The sequence below is a fragment of the Bombina bombina genome, chromosome 6 (genome assembly GCF_027579735.1).
Source record: "Bombina bombina isolate aBomBom1 chromosome 6, aBomBom1.pri, whole genome shotgun sequence".
In the NCBI taxonomy this organism is placed as follows: Eukaryota; Metazoa; Chordata; class Amphibia; order Anura; family Bombinatoridae; genus Bombina; species Bombina bombina.
This window is the reverse complement of record NC_069504.1, coordinates 877,613,306-877,630,719: the sequence shown is the minus strand read 5'-3', so window position 1 is coordinate 877,630,719 and position 17,414 is coordinate 877,613,306. Positions and strand designations below refer to the sequence as shown.

General features: G+C 40.7%; 1 protein-coding gene across 1 annotated transcript in view; it reads left to right on the top strand.

Annotated features, from left to right (window-relative positions):
- The window catches only part of ZMYND15 (zinc finger MYND-type containing 15), a 167,072-nt gene that overhangs the window by 50,019 nt on the left and 99,639 nt on the right, over nt 1-17,414 (top strand). The window contains exons 9-11 of the mRNA XM_053719566.1: nt 8,341-8,429; nt 8,525-8,626; nt 8,704-8,830. Of these exons, the coding sequence (XP_053575541.1) occupies nt 8,341-8,429; nt 8,525-8,626; nt 8,704-8,830 (318 nt within the window). The remainder of the gene's footprint in view (nt 1-8,340; nt 8,430-8,524; nt 8,627-8,703; nt 8,831-17,414) is intronic.

Here is a 17,414-nt window from a genome sequence, read left to right as displayed (position 1 = left end):
GTTTTGCTTATGAGGCAGCTGGACAGCAGCTTCCTGAGAGAATTACAGCTCATTCCACTAGGGCTGTCTCCTCATCTTGGGCTTTCAAAAATGAAGCTTCTGTGGAACAGATTTGCAAGGTGGCAACATGGTTCTCTTTGCATACTTTTTCCAAATTCTACAAATTTGATACTTTTGCCTAGGCTGAGGCCTCTTTTGGGAGAAAAATTCTTCAAGCGGTGGTGCCTTCTGTTTAGGTCCTCCTGCCTTGTTCTCCCTCCCATTTTATTCTGTGTCCTCTAGCTTGGGTATTGGTTCCCACTAGTAATTGGAATGACGTTGTGGACTGCTTACCTGATAAATATATTTTTTTTCCGGGCATGGAGAGTCCACGACCCCACCCTCTTTTTAAATTATGTTCGTCAGTTTTTTTTAGTAAACCTCAGGCACCTCTATACCTTTGTGTTTCTTCTTTTTCGATTTTCCTTAAGCTGAATTACTGGGGATTATGGGTAAGGTAAGTGACACTTAACAGCTTTGCTGGGGTGCTCTTTGCCTCCTCCTACTGGCCAGGAGTTGAATATCCCACTAGTAATCGGAATGACATTGTGGACTCTCCATGCCTGGAAAGAAAGACATTTATCAGGTAAGCATAAATTTTGTTATCTCCATTACCAGAATATATGTTTAATAATTAATTCCTTAACCTTCTAATACAATAAAACAAATGTTGTTTTCCTCTATGGATCCTGTCAATGTTAAATCCAAACATTTAGTCTAATGCTAGTGTAATATAATCAATAAATTGGCCAAAATAAATAATATTAGGCCTACAGTCAGGTTGGTATAGTATATAGTAAGAGACAAATCTAAGCCCCGTTGATGTGCCCTTCTTCTGCAGATAGTAGAAAATAATTATATTTAAAGAAGCCGGCCCATCTTTGGTTCAGCACCTGGGTAGCACTAGCTGATTGGTGCTGAACCAAAAATGGTCCGGTGTTCTAAAATAAGTTGTCTACCACGTAGGAATGTGACTACTACGTCACTTCTGGTGACGTAAATCAGCTGCTTGAGGTTTGTGGCGCTCACTGCGCATGCGCTAGAGGCCCAACCTCCTTTAAACACAGACAGATGACATCGGGTTTCAGCTATGAAGTGTCACTATGAGATGCTCGGTGTTCTCAGGGAATGCATTGATGATGATTTCAAGAAGGCCTACAGGAAGCTGTCCCTGAGGTGGCACCCGGGTAAGAGGAAGCTGGGTAGACACTATTATCGCGTTAACCCCTTGGCTGTCCGCTCACCCTGAATTAAGTAACAATAAATTAGCAAACCGCAACCTCACAACTATCACTGATGTGGAGGCAATAAACAACAGCCTCATGTTTACCCAAGCCTTACATCTACTTCGGTCATAAGAACAGAATAGATTGCAACCTCACATCTTGTCCACTTTTAGAGAGGCAGTAGAAAATAGTGTCTACCCAGCTTCCTCTTACCCGGTGCCACCTCAGGGCCAGCTTCCTGTAGGCCTTCTTGAGATCATCATCAATGCATTCCCTGAGAACACCAAACATCTCATAGTGACACTTCATAGCTGAAACCCGAACCATGTTTCCCACGCCGTGTTTTAAAATAAGGTGTCTACCAATGAGCTAATGCAATATCTGTTATCTCTGTATCTGTGAAGATGCAGCTCAGTCACCTATTGTGTCTTAAACAGCTGTTGTAGGAGGTTGGGCCTCTAGCGCATGCGCAGTGAGCGCCACAAACCTCCAGCAGCTGATTTCACGTCACAGGAAGTGACGTAGGTTGCGCATTCCTATGGTAGACAACTTATTTTAGAACACCGGCTCGTAAACTTACATTCCTGCTTTTTCAAATAAAGATACCAAAAGAACAATGAAAAATATATAATAGGAGTAAATTAGAAAGTTGCTTAAAATTGCATGCTCTATCTGAATCATGAAAAAAACAATTTGGGTTCAAGATCCCTTTAAATGAAAACTGGACAAAATAAATAGTAATTTACGTAAAATATATATTTCAAAGTTTGTTTCTCCAACATTGGTGTGTCCGGTCCACGGCGTCATCCTTACTTGTGGGATATTCTCTTCCCCAACAGGAAATGGCAAAGAGTCCCAGCAAAGCTGGTCACATGATCCCTCCTAGGCTCCGCCCACCCCAGTAATTCTCTTTGCCATTGCACAGGCAACATCTCCACGGAGATGGTTAAGAGTTTTTTGGTGTTTAAATGTAGTTTTTATTCTTCTATCAAGTGTTTGTTATTTTAAAATAGTGCTGGTATGTACTATTTACTCTGAAACAGAAAAAGGATGAAGATTTCTGTTTGTAAGAGGAAGATGATTTTAGCAGACAGTAACTAAAATCGATTGCTGTTTCCACACAGGACTGTTGAGATGAAGTAACTTCAGTTGGGGGAAACAGTTATCAGACTTTTCTGCTTAAGGTATGACTAGCCATATTTCTAACAAGACCATGTAATGCTGGAAGGCTGTCATTTCCCCTCATGGGGACAGGTAAGCCATTTTCTTAGTTAAACATAAAAGAATAAAGGGCTTCAAAAGGGCTTAAAAACTGGTAGACATTTTTCTGGGCTAAAACGATTGCTTTACTAGGCATATTATGCAGATTCTAACTAATAATTGGTATTATAATCTTGGGGAACGTTTAGAAAAACGGCAGGCACTGTGTTGGACACCTTTTTCAGATGGGGGCCTTTTCTAGTTATAGACAGAGCCTCATTTTCGCGCCATTAAAGCACAGTTGTTTTTGGAGAGCAAGGCATGCAGATGCATGTGTGAGGAGCTAAGAATCACTGAAAAAGCTTATAGAAGGCGTCATTTGGTATCGTATTCCCCTCTGGGCTTGGTTGGGTCTCAGCAAAGCATATAGCTGGGACTGTATAGGGGTTAAATGTAAAAACGGCTCCGGTTCCGTTATTTTAAGGGTTAAAGCTCTGAAATTTGGTGTGCAATACTTTTAATGCTTTAAGACACTGTGGTGAAATTTTGGTAATTTTTGAACAATTCCTTCATACTTTTTCACATATTCAGTAATAAAGTGTTTTCAGTTTGAAATTTAAAGAAACAGTAACGGTTTTATTTTAAAACGTTTTTTGTGCTTGATTGACAAGTTTAAGCCTGTTTAACATGTCTGTACCATCAGATAAGCTATGTTCTATATGTATGAAAGCCAATGTGTCTCCCCATTTAAATTTATGTGCCATAGTGTCCAAACAAAGTAAGGACAGTAATGCCACAGATGATGATATTGCCCAAGATGATTCCTCAAATGAGGGGAGTAAACATGATACTACATCATCCCCTAATGTGTCTACACCAGTTTTGCCCACACAGGAGGCCCCTAGTACATCTAGTGCGCCAATACTTATTACCATGCAACAATTAACGGCTGTAATGGATAACTCCATAGCAAATCTTTTATCCAAAATGCCTACTTATCAGAGAAAGCGCGATTGCTCTGTTTTAAACACTGAAGAGCAGGAGGGCGCTGATGATATTTGTTCTGACATACCCTCACACCAATCTCAAGGGGCCATGAGGGAGGTTTTGTCTGATGGAGAAATCTCAGATTCAGGAAAAATTTCTCATCAAGCTGAAACTGATGTTGTGACATTTAAATTTAAATTAGAACATCTCCGCGCACTGCTTAAGGAGGTGTTATCTACTCTGGATGATTGTGACAATTTGGTCATTCCAGAGAAATTATGTAAGATGGACAAGTTCCTAGAGGTTCCGGTGCCCCCCGACGCTTTTCCTATACCCAAGCGGGTGGCGGACATAGTAAATAAAGAGTGGGAAAGGCCCGGCATACCTTTTGTTCCCCCCCCTATATTTAAGAAATTATTTCCTATAGTCGACCCCAGAAAGGACTTATGGCAGACAGTCCCCAAGGTCGAGGGGGCGGTTTCTACTCTAAACAAACGCACTACTATTCCTATCGAAGACAGTTGTGCTTTTAAATATCCTATGGATAAAAAATTAGAGGGTTTGCTTAAAAAGATTTTTGTACAGCAAGGGTTCCTTCTACAACCAATTTCATGCATTGTTCCTGTCACTACGGCAGCGTGCTTCTGGTTCGAGGAACTAGAAAAGTCGCTCAGTAGAGAATCTTCGTATGAGGAGGTTATGGACAGAGTTCAAGCACTTAAATTGGCTAACTCTTTTGTTTTAGATGCCGCTTTGCAATTAGCTAGATTAGCGGCGAAAAATTCAGGGTTTGCTATAGTGGCGCGCAGAGCGCTTTGGCTAAAGTCTTGGTCAGCGGATGTGTCATCCAAGACAAAATTGCTTAACATTCCTTTCAAAGGTAAAACATTATTTGGACCAGATTTGAAAGAGATTATTTCAGACATCACTGGAGGAAAGGGCCACGCCCTCCCACAGGATAGGTCTTTTAAGGCTAAAAATAAGCCTAATTTTCGTCCCTTTCGCAGAAACGGACCAGCCTCTAATTCTGCATCCTCTAAGCAAGAGGGTAATAATTCACAACCCAAACCAGCCTGGAAACCAATGCAAGGCTGGAACAAGGGTAAGCAGGCCAAGAAGCCTACCACTGCTACCAAAACAGCATGAAGGGATAGCCCCCAATCCGGAACCGGATCTAGTAGGGGGCAGACTCTCTCTCTTTGCTCAGGCTTGGGCAAGAGATGTTCAGGATCCTTGGGCGCTAGAAATAGTTTCTCAAGGTTATCTTCTGGAATTCAAGGAACTACCCCCAAGGGGAAGGTTCCACAGGTCTCAATTATCCTCAAACCAAATAAAGAGACAGGCATTCTTACATTGCGTAGAAGACCTGTTAAAGATGGGAGTGATACATCCAGTTCCAATAAAAGAACAAGGCATGGGATTTTACTCAAATCTGTTCGTAGTTCCCAAAAAAGAGGGAACATTCAGACCAAGGTACTAGGTACTAGGGTCCCTTCTAGCGGTTCTAAGACCAAGGGGCATTGCAGTAGTACCTTACTTGGACGACATCCTAATTCAAGCGTCGTCCCTGTCAAAAGCAAAGGCTCATACGGACATCGTCCTAGCCTTTCTCAGATCTCACGGATGGAAGGTGAACAAAGAAAAAAGTTCTCTGTCCCCGTCAACAAGAGTTCCCTTCTTGGGAACAATAATAGATTCCTTAGAAATGAGGATTTTTCTGACAGAGGTCAGAAAATCAAAACTTCTAAGCTCTTGTCAAGTACTTCACTCTGTTCCTCGTCCTTCCATAGCGCAGTGCATGGAGGTAATAGGTTTGATGGTTGCAACAATGGACATAGTTCCTTTTGCACGAATTCATCTAAGACCATTACAACTGTGCATGCTCAAACAGTGGAATGGGGATTATACAGACTTGTCTCCGATGATTCAAGTAGATCAAAAGACCAGAGATTCACTCCGTTGGTGGCTGACCCTGGACAATCTGTCACAGGGAATGAGTTTCCGCAGACCAGAGTGGGTCATTGTCACGACCGACGCCAGTCTAGTGGGCTGGGGCGCGGTCTGGGAATCCCTGAAAGCTCAGGGTCTATGGTCCCGGGAAGAGTCTCTTCTCACGATAAACATTCTGGAACTGAGAGCGATATTCAATGCTCTCAGAGCTTGGCCTCAACTAGCAAAGGCCAAATTCATAAGGTTTCAGTCAGACAACATGACGACAGTTGCATATATCAATCATCAGGGGGGAACAAGGAGTTCCCTGGTGATGAAAGAAGTGACCAAGATAATTCAATGGGCGGAGGATCACTCCTGCCACTTGGGAAGCGGATTTTCTGAGTCGTCAGACATTCCATCCGGGGGAGTGGGAACTCCATCCGGAAATCTTTGCCCAAATAACTCAATTATGGGGCATTCCAGACATGGATCTGATGGCGTCTCGTCAGAACTTCAAGGTTCCTTGCTACGGGTCCAGATCCAGGGATCCCAAGGCGACTCTAGTAGATGCACTAGTAGCACCTTGGACCTTCAACCTAGCTTATGTATTCCCACCGTTTCCTCTCATTCCCAGGCTGGTAGCCAGGATCAATCAGGAGAGGGCCTCGGTGATCTTGATAGCTCCTGCGTGGCCACGCAGGACTTGGTATGCAGACCTGGTGAATATGTCATCGGCTCCACCATGGAAGCTACCTTTGAGACAGGACCTTCTTGTTCAGGGTCCATTCGAACATCCGAATCTGGTTTCCCTCCAACTGACGGCTTGGAGATTGAACGCTTGATTTTATCAAAGCGTGGGTTTTCAGATTCTGTAATAGATACTCTGATTCAGGCTAGAAAGCCTGTAACTAGAAAAATTTACCATAAAATATGGAAAAAATATATCTCTTGGTGTGAATCCATGGAACAAGATAAAAATTCCTAAGATTCTATCCTTTCTACAAGAAGGTTTGGAGAAAGGATTATCTGCAAGTTCTCTAAAGGGACAGATTTCTGCTTTATCTGTCTTACTACACAAACGACTGGCAGCTATGCCAGATGTTCAAGCATTTGTTCAGGCTCTGGTTAGGATCAAGCCTGTTTACAGACCTTTGACTCCTCCCTGGAGTTTAAATCTAGTTCTTTCAGTTCTTCAAGGGGTTCCGTTTGAACCCTTACATTCCGTAGATATTAAGTTACTATCTTGGAAAGTTTTGTTTTTGGTTGCAATCTCTTCTGCTAGAAGAGTTTCAGAGTTATCTGCTCTGCAGTGTTCTCCTCCTTATCTGGTGTTCCATGCAGATAAGGTGGTTTTGCGTACTAAGCCTGGTTTTCTTCCTAAAGTTGTTTCTAACAAAAATATTAACCAGGAGATAGTTGTACCTTCTTTGTGTCCGAATCCAGTTTCAAAGAAGGAGCGTTTGTTACACAATTTGGACGTTGTCCGTGCTCTAAAATTCTATTTAGAGGCTACTAAAGATTTCAGACAAACATCATCCTTGTTTGTTGTTTATTCTGGTAAAAGGAGAGGTCAAAAAGCGACTTCTACCTCTCTTTCCTTTTGGCTTAAAAGCATTATCCGTTTGGCTTATGAGACTGCCGGACGGCAGCCTCCTGAAAGAATCACAGCTCACTCCACTAGGGCTGTGGCTTCCACATAGGCCTTCAAGAACGAGGCTTCTGTTGACCAGATATGTAAGGCAGCGACTTGGTCTTCACTGCACACTTTTGCCAAATTTTACAAATTTGATACTTTTGCTTCTTCGGAGGCTATTTTTGGGAGAAAGGTTTTGCAAGCTGTGGTGCCTTCCGTTTAGGTGACCTGATTTGCTCCCTCCCTTCATCCGTGTCTTAAAGCTTTGGTATTGGTTCCCACAAGTAAGGATGACGCCGTGGACCGGACACACCAATGTTGGAGAAAACAGAATTTATGCTTACCTGATAAATTACTTTCTCCAACGGTGTGTCCGGTCCACGGCCCGCCCTGGTTTTTTTAATCAGGTCTGATGAATTATTTTCTCTAACTACAGTCACCACGGTATCATATGATTTCTCCTATATATATTTCCTCCTGTCCGTCGGTCGAATGACTGGGGTGGGCGGAGCCTAGGAGGGATCATGTGACCAGCTTTGCTGGGACTCTTTGCCATTTCCTGTTGGGGAAGAGAATATCCCACAAGTAAGGATGACGCCGTGGACCGGACACACCGTTGGAGAAAGTAATTTATCAGGTAAGCATAAATTCTGTTTTTACTGCAACATTTTCTATTCTTATCTCAAAGTGTTTCACATCCTTTTAAACCAGTAATGAAATCAGAAATGTTAGTGACAACTTGAGCAATGATGATAATGTAAGGTTTTTTGGGCTTTAAATCTTAAAAACAACATATTTATAAGAATTTGTCTGTATATAACTTGCATAAACTAATCCGATTTTTCTTAAAGGAACATGATACCCAAAATGTTTCTTTCATCATTCAGACAGAGCATACACTTTTTAAAACGTTTCCAATTTACTTCTATTATAAAATTTGCTTTGCTCTCGTGGTATTCTTTGTGGTAGATACACCTAGGTAGCTATCATGCTCATGTCTGGACTGGAGTTCTACATGACAGGAAAAAAAGTTCTACCATCTAGGGCTTTTGCTTATGTATAACATTCTTGCAAAACTGCGGCAATATAGTTCTGCTGACGAGTGCATGTTCCTAAGCTTACCTGCGTTTTTTTTTAATAGAGGATACCAAGAAAACAAAGAAAATTTTATAATAGAAGTAAATTGGAAAGCTGTTTAAAATCACATGCTCTATCTGAATCATGAAATAAACATTTTGGGTTTTATGTCTATTTAAATCAGTTGGTTATTAATTAATTAATTTATTGAGAGTTACTAACTTTTGACCTTTAACCTCTCTTTAGTTCCAGAGCTTAACATATTAAATAAGAAGTCACTTAAAATCCATATTCTAGAAGCAAGTCGGGAGTATGAGAGTATACTGTTATTTTGGGTAAGGACATACAGACCTTCATTTCCTAAACCCTAGAATAGGTTTTAACCTTTGACCTCTGTGACATTATTTCCCATGGGGCTTTATTTTGGCAGGAGCTGGCTGTGCTGATGCCTCACACGGTTTTAGAGTTGGTATTTGCTGGTGAGACATTGTCTGCTGAAGAGGATGAGAGGCATTTCGTTTTACATAAAAAGGTGAGAAGGAAGAGGAGAAAGGGAATGGATTCAGATGGAAATAATAATGTTATTAATCCTATGTCTCCCTTGCACAGGGTACAGAAATAATTTGCTCAGATCTTACCTACTTTACCAAGGACAGAGATGGACTAAGTATCCAAGTCAGAGTTCACGTTCGTCCTTACCATGATCTCCTGGCTGCAAAACCGGATCTTGTTATTGGTCGGTAATGCAAAATATAATATATATATACAGTATATATAAAAATATGTAAATATACAGATACCAAAATAACAATAGTCTTGTATTGAGCAATGATACATTTTTATTAACTTACTATACATTTATAAGTAGACAAGCGTTCTCAAGTCTGAAGCAATAATGACCAATTCAATGAAATTAACAGATTATGGACCAGATTACGAGTGGAGTGTTATTTAACGCTCCTGCTTGAGCTTTAACTGCGGTAGAAGTAAGCTTTTAGTGCTCGTCAGGTTGTGCTCGTATTATGAGTTGAAAGTAAACTGTTTTCACTCTCGTGCTACCCCGACGAGCGCAAAAAGCCGAATTTAGAATATTGTGTGTGCATTCACGATGGCATATCAAGAGCACTAACCCAACATGAAAATATGAATATTTCACATTCCAATGTTCTTCACATAGAAGAATATGTTCTATTTATTCATAAATACACATTTCTACAAATATCTGATTTTTTTTGGTACAATCTCTCTCTCTCTCTCTCTGTACATATAGATATGTAAATATACAGATACCAAAATAACAATAGTCTTGTATTGAGCAATGATACATTTTTATTAACTTACTATACATTTATAAGTAGACAAGCGTTCTCAAGTCTGAAGCAATAATGACCAATTCAATGAAATTAACAGATTATGGACCAGATTACGAGTGGAGTGTTATTTAACGCTCCTGCTTGAGCTTTAACTGCGGTAGAAGTAAGCTTTTAGTGCTCGTCAGGTTGTGCTCGTATTATGAGTTGAAAGTAAACTGTTTTCACTCTCGTGCTACCCCGACGAGCGCAAAAAGCCGAATTTAGAATATTGTGTGTGCATTCACGATGGCATATCAAGAGCACTAACCCAACATGAAAATATGAATATTTCACATTCCAATGTTCTTCACATAGAAGAATATGTTCTATTTATTCATAAATACACATTTCTACAAATATCTGATTTTTTTTGGTACAATCTCTCTCTCTCTCTGTACATATATATATATATATATATATATATATATATATATATATAAGATTATATATAGGTATAGTTAAATGCATATATATATATATATGTGTATATATATATATATATATATATATATATATATATATATATATATATATATATATGTACACACACATTATTTTCCCCCCTTTCTTCCCTTTTGACTATTTTATATTCCCCCTGTATACCTAATTACACATTTTTAAACATATTGATTCCATGTTGATATATAACTTTATGTCAGTATATGCTCTATGTAAAACTATATTTCTTTCCAATGTCATGGAGAGTCCATGAGTCCATTCAATTACTGTTGGGAAATTCACCTCCTGGCCACCAGGAGGAGGCAAAGAACACCCCAGCCAGAGCTTAAGTATCCTCCCACTACTCATACTACCCAGTTATTATTTGCCTCTGTGACTAGGAGAAGATGGTGTCTGAAGAAAATTGAGTCATTTTATGGGTAGCTTACCTTCAAGATAGGACTGGGGTTGATTCTGTGTCCATCTAAATCTCTTAGTAAGAGTATTGGTAGCTGTTAGAATGTTGCAGGGAACTTCTCAATCCTACTTCTAACAAGGCAACCAGTGTTAAGTTTACACTGTTTTCCATTACTTCAGTTCCATGTCAGATGTCTGGATGACGCTGTCATACCTGGATATGCTGTGTCTGCCCACAGCAGAGGCTCTAAGGTAAGTGAATTTTCCTTTCCAGGGATCCATAAGGTCACTAATGGAGAATAAAGTCTCCCATCACCTTATTAGAGCCTGGAGACTCTCACTTTTATTTGGGGATTTAATTCTTATGGGGCAGTAAAATGCTGTAGGGCATTACTAATTGTTACTGATTTTTTTTAAACAGTTATTTGGGATTAAGGCATGCCAGGGTACTTTAATGAGAGAATCTAATACTTTTTTATTTTAGTGATTTATACTATAATAAATATAGAGATATTTCTTTAAATTATTTCTTTTTATGGAGCGCAACTGTCTATTTAAGACAGCGTTAATGGCGCCGTTCATGTATTTAATTTTATTGTGCAGTTTGGTGTTTTTAATTCTCGTGCCGATTCTGTTTCAATTGTGGTTAGAGTTGTTTAACAGAAATCCGGTCCTGTGTCCTACGTGCGCTCCACTGATTAAAACTCAATGTCGGAAGTCAGCGCGATCGTAAGTCACCCCAGAATTTAAACTTTATCTGTATTTATAATATCCTAAATCTCTTTTGGGCTTTTTATAATTACTGTTGGGTCTCTATTTCCTTTCCTGGGGAATAGTCATAGGAATAAAAATGGATTTGGATAAAAATTATATTTCTTTGCCTCTGGGAGATAAATGTTTATTTTCTGAAGAGGCTCAAGTATTTTCTCCAGCTCAGTTATGCTCTGCTGTGGCACCTACCTGCCCTTTAGGAACGATTTGTGGGGAAAAAACCTCTTTACAGCCCTCAAATACAGCAGGAATCTCTGGAGAAGTAGCTGGATGCTTCTGAGGTAAATAAACTGTGCAACTGAAAATAGGCCCCTCCCACCTCACTCGATGTTATGGGGCCTAAAAGAAACACCAGAGAGTGTTTCTTAAACTAGCCATGTGGGTTAATAACCCTTAAACAAGCCACAAAGACCCCTTAAAGTCCCTCAAAAAACGTTTTATTTGTAATTAAACCAAAACGTTTTTTCCTATTAGTGTCACCAGTAACTATGAGCCCTTTATGCAAGCTTGGATTCCACTTTTACTGAATACAGCTTACCTTTCCCTCATGGGGATATTGCCAGCTTTTTCTAGAAATAACACAGTCTGTCTAGAAAAAAATAGACTGAACATACCTTAATGCAGTTTAGCCTGCAAACTGTTCCCCCAACTGAAGTTTTCCTGAACTCTTCAGCCCTTGTGAGAACAGCAGTGGATCTTAGTTACAAAATGCTAAGATCATCATCCTCCTTGCAGAAATCTTCATCCCTTTTCTGCCAGAGAGTAAATAGTACACACCGGTACCATTTAAAATAACAAACTTTTGCTTGAGAAAATAAAAACTAACATTTTTGTCACCACACTCACTTGCCCTTCCTAGCAGTTAAGCAGGCAGAGAGAATGACTGGGGGGTGGAGCTAAGGGAGGAGCTATATGGACAGCTCTGCTGTGGGTGCTCTCTCTTCCACTTCCTGTAGGGAAGGAGAATATCCCATAAGTATAGATGAATCCGTGGACTCGATACATCACAAGAGAAAGAACTTTATCAGGTAAGCATAAATTCTGTTTTCTCAGGATTCCTCTCCCCTTGACATGCCTTAACGTTCTCCTCAATCCCCGTCCCTAGTAGTTGCACCAGCAGTGCCCTGCGGCTCAGCTCAGTCTCTTTCTGAAGGAGACTTTGCAGCACAGCTTCAATCAGTTGTTTCTGCTGCGCTGAGCTCCTTACCTATAGCAGGTAAAAGAACGAGAAAATATAAACATATTTCCTCTGACTCAGATAAGACTGCGTTAGTCTGTAGGAGATTCAGGATCACATAAAGGCTTTGAAATTAGCCAATTCTTTTATGTGCAATGCTAATATGCAGGTCCTTTGTCTGAGTTCTAAGTAATCGGGATGTGCTGTTCTGTCTCGCAGGGCCTTAGGGCTGAAGTCCTGGTCAGCAGACATGGTCTCTAAGTCTAGAGATCTCTCTTTACCTTTTAAGGGGAAGTTTTTATTTGGCCCTGGACTTAATTCCATTATATCCACAGTGACTGGTGGGAAAGGAGCCTTCCTTCCTCAGTATAAGAAAGTTAAACCTAAGGGTCGTCATTTTCTCCTATCAAGACTCTCTTCAAATCCAGTGAAAATAGAGGCATTCTTAAACTGTGTAAAGGACCTATCTTCTCTGGGAGTGATTGTTCCGGTCCCTCCAGCAGAACAGGGCCTAGGGTTTTATTCAAACCTTTTTGTTGTTCCAAAAAACGAGGCAACCTTTCACCCTGTTTTGGATCTAAAATGTCTCAAAAAATTTCTCAAAGTCCCATTCTTCTAAATGGAAACCATCAGATCCATTCTTCCTTTGGTCCAGGAGGGTCAGTACATGACCACTATAGACCTGAAGGACGCATACCTTCATGTTCCAATCCACAAGGAACATTTTCAATTTCTGAGGTTTGCCTTTCTAGACAAACATTTTCAATTTGTAGCCCTTCCATTTGGTCTGGCTACACAGAATCTTTATGTAGGTTTTAGGGGCTCTTTTAACAGTAGCAAGGACTCAAGGAATCACTATGGCTCCATACCTGGATGATATCTTGGTTCAGGATCCATCTTTTCATTTGGCAAGATCTCACACAGACTCTCTGTTGTATTTTCTTTGCTCTCACGGGTGAAAGATAAATCTGGAAAATAATTCTCTAATTCCAATAATAGATTCGGTCTCCATGAAGATCTTCCTGACAGATTTAAGAAAATACAAACTTATCTCAACCTGTCTCTCCCTTCAATACTCTGCAGATCCTTCAGTGGCTCAGTGCATGTAAGTAATTGGTCTCATGGTGGCTTCCATAGGCATTAATCCATTTGCTCGCTTCAACTATGTATGCTCAGGCAATGGAACCGCGATCATTCAGATCTATCTTAGAGAATTGTCCTAGACAGCCATGCAAAGAATCTCTCTCTTGGTGGCTCTGTCAGGATAATCTGTCACAAGGCATGTGCTTCTTGAGACCATCTTGGGAGATTGTGACTACGGATGCTAGCCTCTCAAGCTGGGGGAAGTTTGAGGTTCTTTAAGAGATGAGGGATCAGTTTTCTTAATAAATATTCTGGAATTGAGATGCTCTGATAGCATGGCCTCAACTGAGTTCTGTCCGGTTTATCAGATTTCAATCGGACAACATAACATCAGTGACTTTTATCAATCATCAGGGTGGAACTCAGAGTTCTCTGGCTATGAAGGAGGTCTCTCGCATCCTTCAATGGGCAGAGTCTCACAGTTGTCACATTTCGGCAATTCACATTCCGGGAGTTGACAACTGGGAAGCAGACTATCTGATTAGACAGATGTTCCATCCTGGGGAGTGGGCTCTTCATCCAGAGGTATTCTCAGGGATTACCCTCAGGTGGGGGGGTTCTGGAAATAGATCTCATGGCCTCTCGCCTCAATACCAAGTTGCCCAGTTACAGATCCAGATCAAAGGACCCTCAGGCAGTGGAAGTGGATGCATTAGCGGTCCAGTGGGGGTTCAGTCTGATGTATGTTTCCCCCCCCCATTTGCTCTTCTTCCCAGAGTCTTGTGAAGATGTCGTCCTCCCCTTCATGGCGCTTACCCCTGAGGAAGGACCTTCTTCTTCAAGGTTCGTTTCTTCATCAAAATCTAGATTCTCTTAGTCAAAAAGCTACTGCAACTGCTGTTTTTTTTGGCTGAGGATTCTCATTTATTTAGCGTATGAGTAAGCTGGGCAACAGCCTTTTGAGAGGATTATGGCTCATTCTACTTGTGTTGTTTCTTCATCCTGGGCTTTTAAGAATGGAGCATCCATGGAACAAATTTGTAAGGCGGCTACTTGGTCTTCTTTACATACCTTTTCTAAATTCTATAAATTTGATGTGTTTGCCTCAGCTGAGGCTTTTTTTGGGAGAAAGGTTCTTCATGCGGTGGTGCCTTCAGTTTAGGTCCGCCTGTCTTTAATTCTCCCTCCCTATCCATTCTGTGTCCTCTCTAGCTTGGGTATTGGTTTGCCATTTGAAAGAAAACAAAATGTATGCTTACCTCATAAATTATTTTCTTTCCTGGCATGGAGAGTCCACGACCCGCCCTGTTGGTTTATTTTAGGTGGAATTTTTATGTAACCTTTAGACAACTATATACCCTAGTGTTCTCCTACCTTTCCTTTATTCCCTTGGCTGAAAGAATGGGGGAGTATGGGTAGTGGGAGGATACTTAAGCTCTGCTGGGATGTTCTTTGCCTCCTCCTGGTGTCAGGAAAGAAAATAATTTATCATGTAAGCATACATTTTGTTATTTCCCTGTCTGTTCTAATACACTGGATACTGTTTGCCTCTGTCACCTAAGCACCCCTTGTGATTTTTATGAGACCCACCCTCTCCCTCTACTCAGACCTATGCAACACTTTCTGTCCTTTTAGCCATCCTTTGTTTCAAGATATAATCTGTAAAGCGCTGGGCTTTAATGCCATTAGGACGACATGGAACGTCCTACCTTAGATGGCGTCCTGTAGCCTCCCCCTTTGACGCAATCAAGAATTGGACTGGGGACATGCCTAGCAGTGTAGGGAGTCCCCCATGATCTGATCCCGGCCTTGCAATCACGTGATTGCATTGACGATTGCGGGATTTCATTTTTACAGCAAATGTTTACATTGGAACTTTTTTCCGATGTTAACACTTTGATGCCAGCACAAAGGGATTAATCTATCTATCTAACAACTTCCAACAAGACCTGATGCTTTGCTTAGGTTAACAAGACCTATTGCCTTGTTCATGTTTGCACAAGTCTTGTAACCTGCATATAGACAGTTCAACAAGTATATATATTGGATTTGATCCAAAAGGATAGAAATGAGGTAGATGCAGAGAAGAGCAAGGTGGTCCCCAGCTTCAGCAGTCAGCTACACTGTAGAGAAGAGTAGTGAGAAACAAATACCAAATATATATTTAGAATTACACAGAGCAATGTGCTTTAATTAAGCAAATTTTCTCTTGTAAGGTGTATCCAGTCCACGGATCATCCATTACTTGTGGGATATTCTCCTTCCCAACAGAAAGCTGCAAGAGGATCACCCACAGCAGAGCTGTCTATATAGCTCCTCCCCTAACTGCCACTACCAGTAATTCTCTTGCAGCTCTCGACAAGATAGGAAGTAGCTAGAGAGATGTGGTAAATTTATGTAGTTTATCTTCAATCAAAAGTTTATTATTTTCAAATGGTACCGGAGTTGTACTGTTTTAGCCTCAGGCAGAAAGTTGAAGAAGAGTCTGCCTGTGGTTTTTGATGATCTTAGCAGGTTGTAACTAAGATCCATTGCTGTTCTCACACATAACTGAAGAGATGAGGTAACTTCAGCTGGGGGAATGGCGTGCAGGGTCTCCTGCTATGAGGTATGTGCAGTTTAAATTTTTCTAGAGAAATGAATATGCTAGAAAATGCGGTTAATACCGGATTTATTTAAGGTAAGCCAGATTACAGTGATTTAATAATGACTAGTATCATGCTTGCTGTAAAAGGTAATATTCTAAATCATGCAGTAATTTTTGCAGCTTGAGACTTCCAGCTTCCCTGAAGGAGTCCCCTGAACACTTAGGACCTCTACAAAGGGTTTTTGTGCCTTCAAAAGTCGTTGTATGGGCAGGTAGGGCCACAGCAGAGCTTTGGCAGTTTGTTGTGACTGTTAAAAAACGTTTATATCGTTTTTTTGATCCGGTTTTGAAACTAAGGGGTTATTCATCCATTTGCAAGTGGGTGCAATGCTCTGTTAGTCTATTATACACACTGTAAAAATTTCGTAAGATTTACTGCTTTTTATCACTGTTTTTCAATTTCTGACAAAATTTGTTTCTCTTAAAGGCACAGTACCGTTTTTATTTTTTGCTTGTTTACATTTATCAAAGTGTTTTCCAAGCTTGCTGGTCTCATTGCTAGTCTGTTTAAACATGTCTGACATAGAGGAAACTCCATGTTCATTATGTTTAGAAGCCATTGTGGAACCCCCTCTTAGAATGTGTACCAAATGTACTGATTTTACTTTAAGTTATAAAGATCATATTCTGTCTTTAAAAGATTTATCACCAGATGAAATTGACAAGGGGGAAGTTATGCCGACTAACTCGCCCCACCTTTGACTCCCGCTCAAGGGACTCCCGCTCAAGTGGTGCCAAGTACATCTAGCGCGCCCATGGCGTTTACTTTACAAGACATGGCGGCAGTTATGGATCATACCCTTAGAGCGGTATTGTCCAAACTACCAGGGTTACAAGAAAAGCGAGACAGCTCTGGGACTAGAAAAAATACAGAGCTCTCTGACGCTTTAGTAGCTATGTCTGATATCCCCTCACAATATGCAGAAGCTGAGGCAGGAGAGCTTCTTTCTGTGGGTGATTTTTCTGACTCAGGGAAGATGCTTCAACCTGATTCTGATATGTCTACATTTAAATTTAAGCTTGAACACCTCCGCGTGTTGCTCAGGGAGGTTTTAGCTACTCTGGATGACTGTGACACCATTATAGTGCCAGAGAAATTGTGTAGATTGGATAAATACTATGCAGTGCCTGTTTACACTGATGTTTTTCCAATACCTAAAAGGTTTTCAGAAATTATTACTAAGGAATGGGATAAACCAGGTGTACCGTTCTCTCCCCCTCCTATTTTTAAGAAAATGTTTCCAATAGATGCCGCTACACGGGACTTATGGCAAATGGTCCCTAAGGTGGAGGGAGCAGTTTCTACCCTAGCTAAGCGTACAACTATTCCCGTCGAGGACAGTTGTGCTTTCCTAGATCCAATGGATAAAAAGTTAGAGGGTTACCTTAAGAAAATGTTTATTCAACAAGGTTTTATTCTCCAGCCTCTTGCATG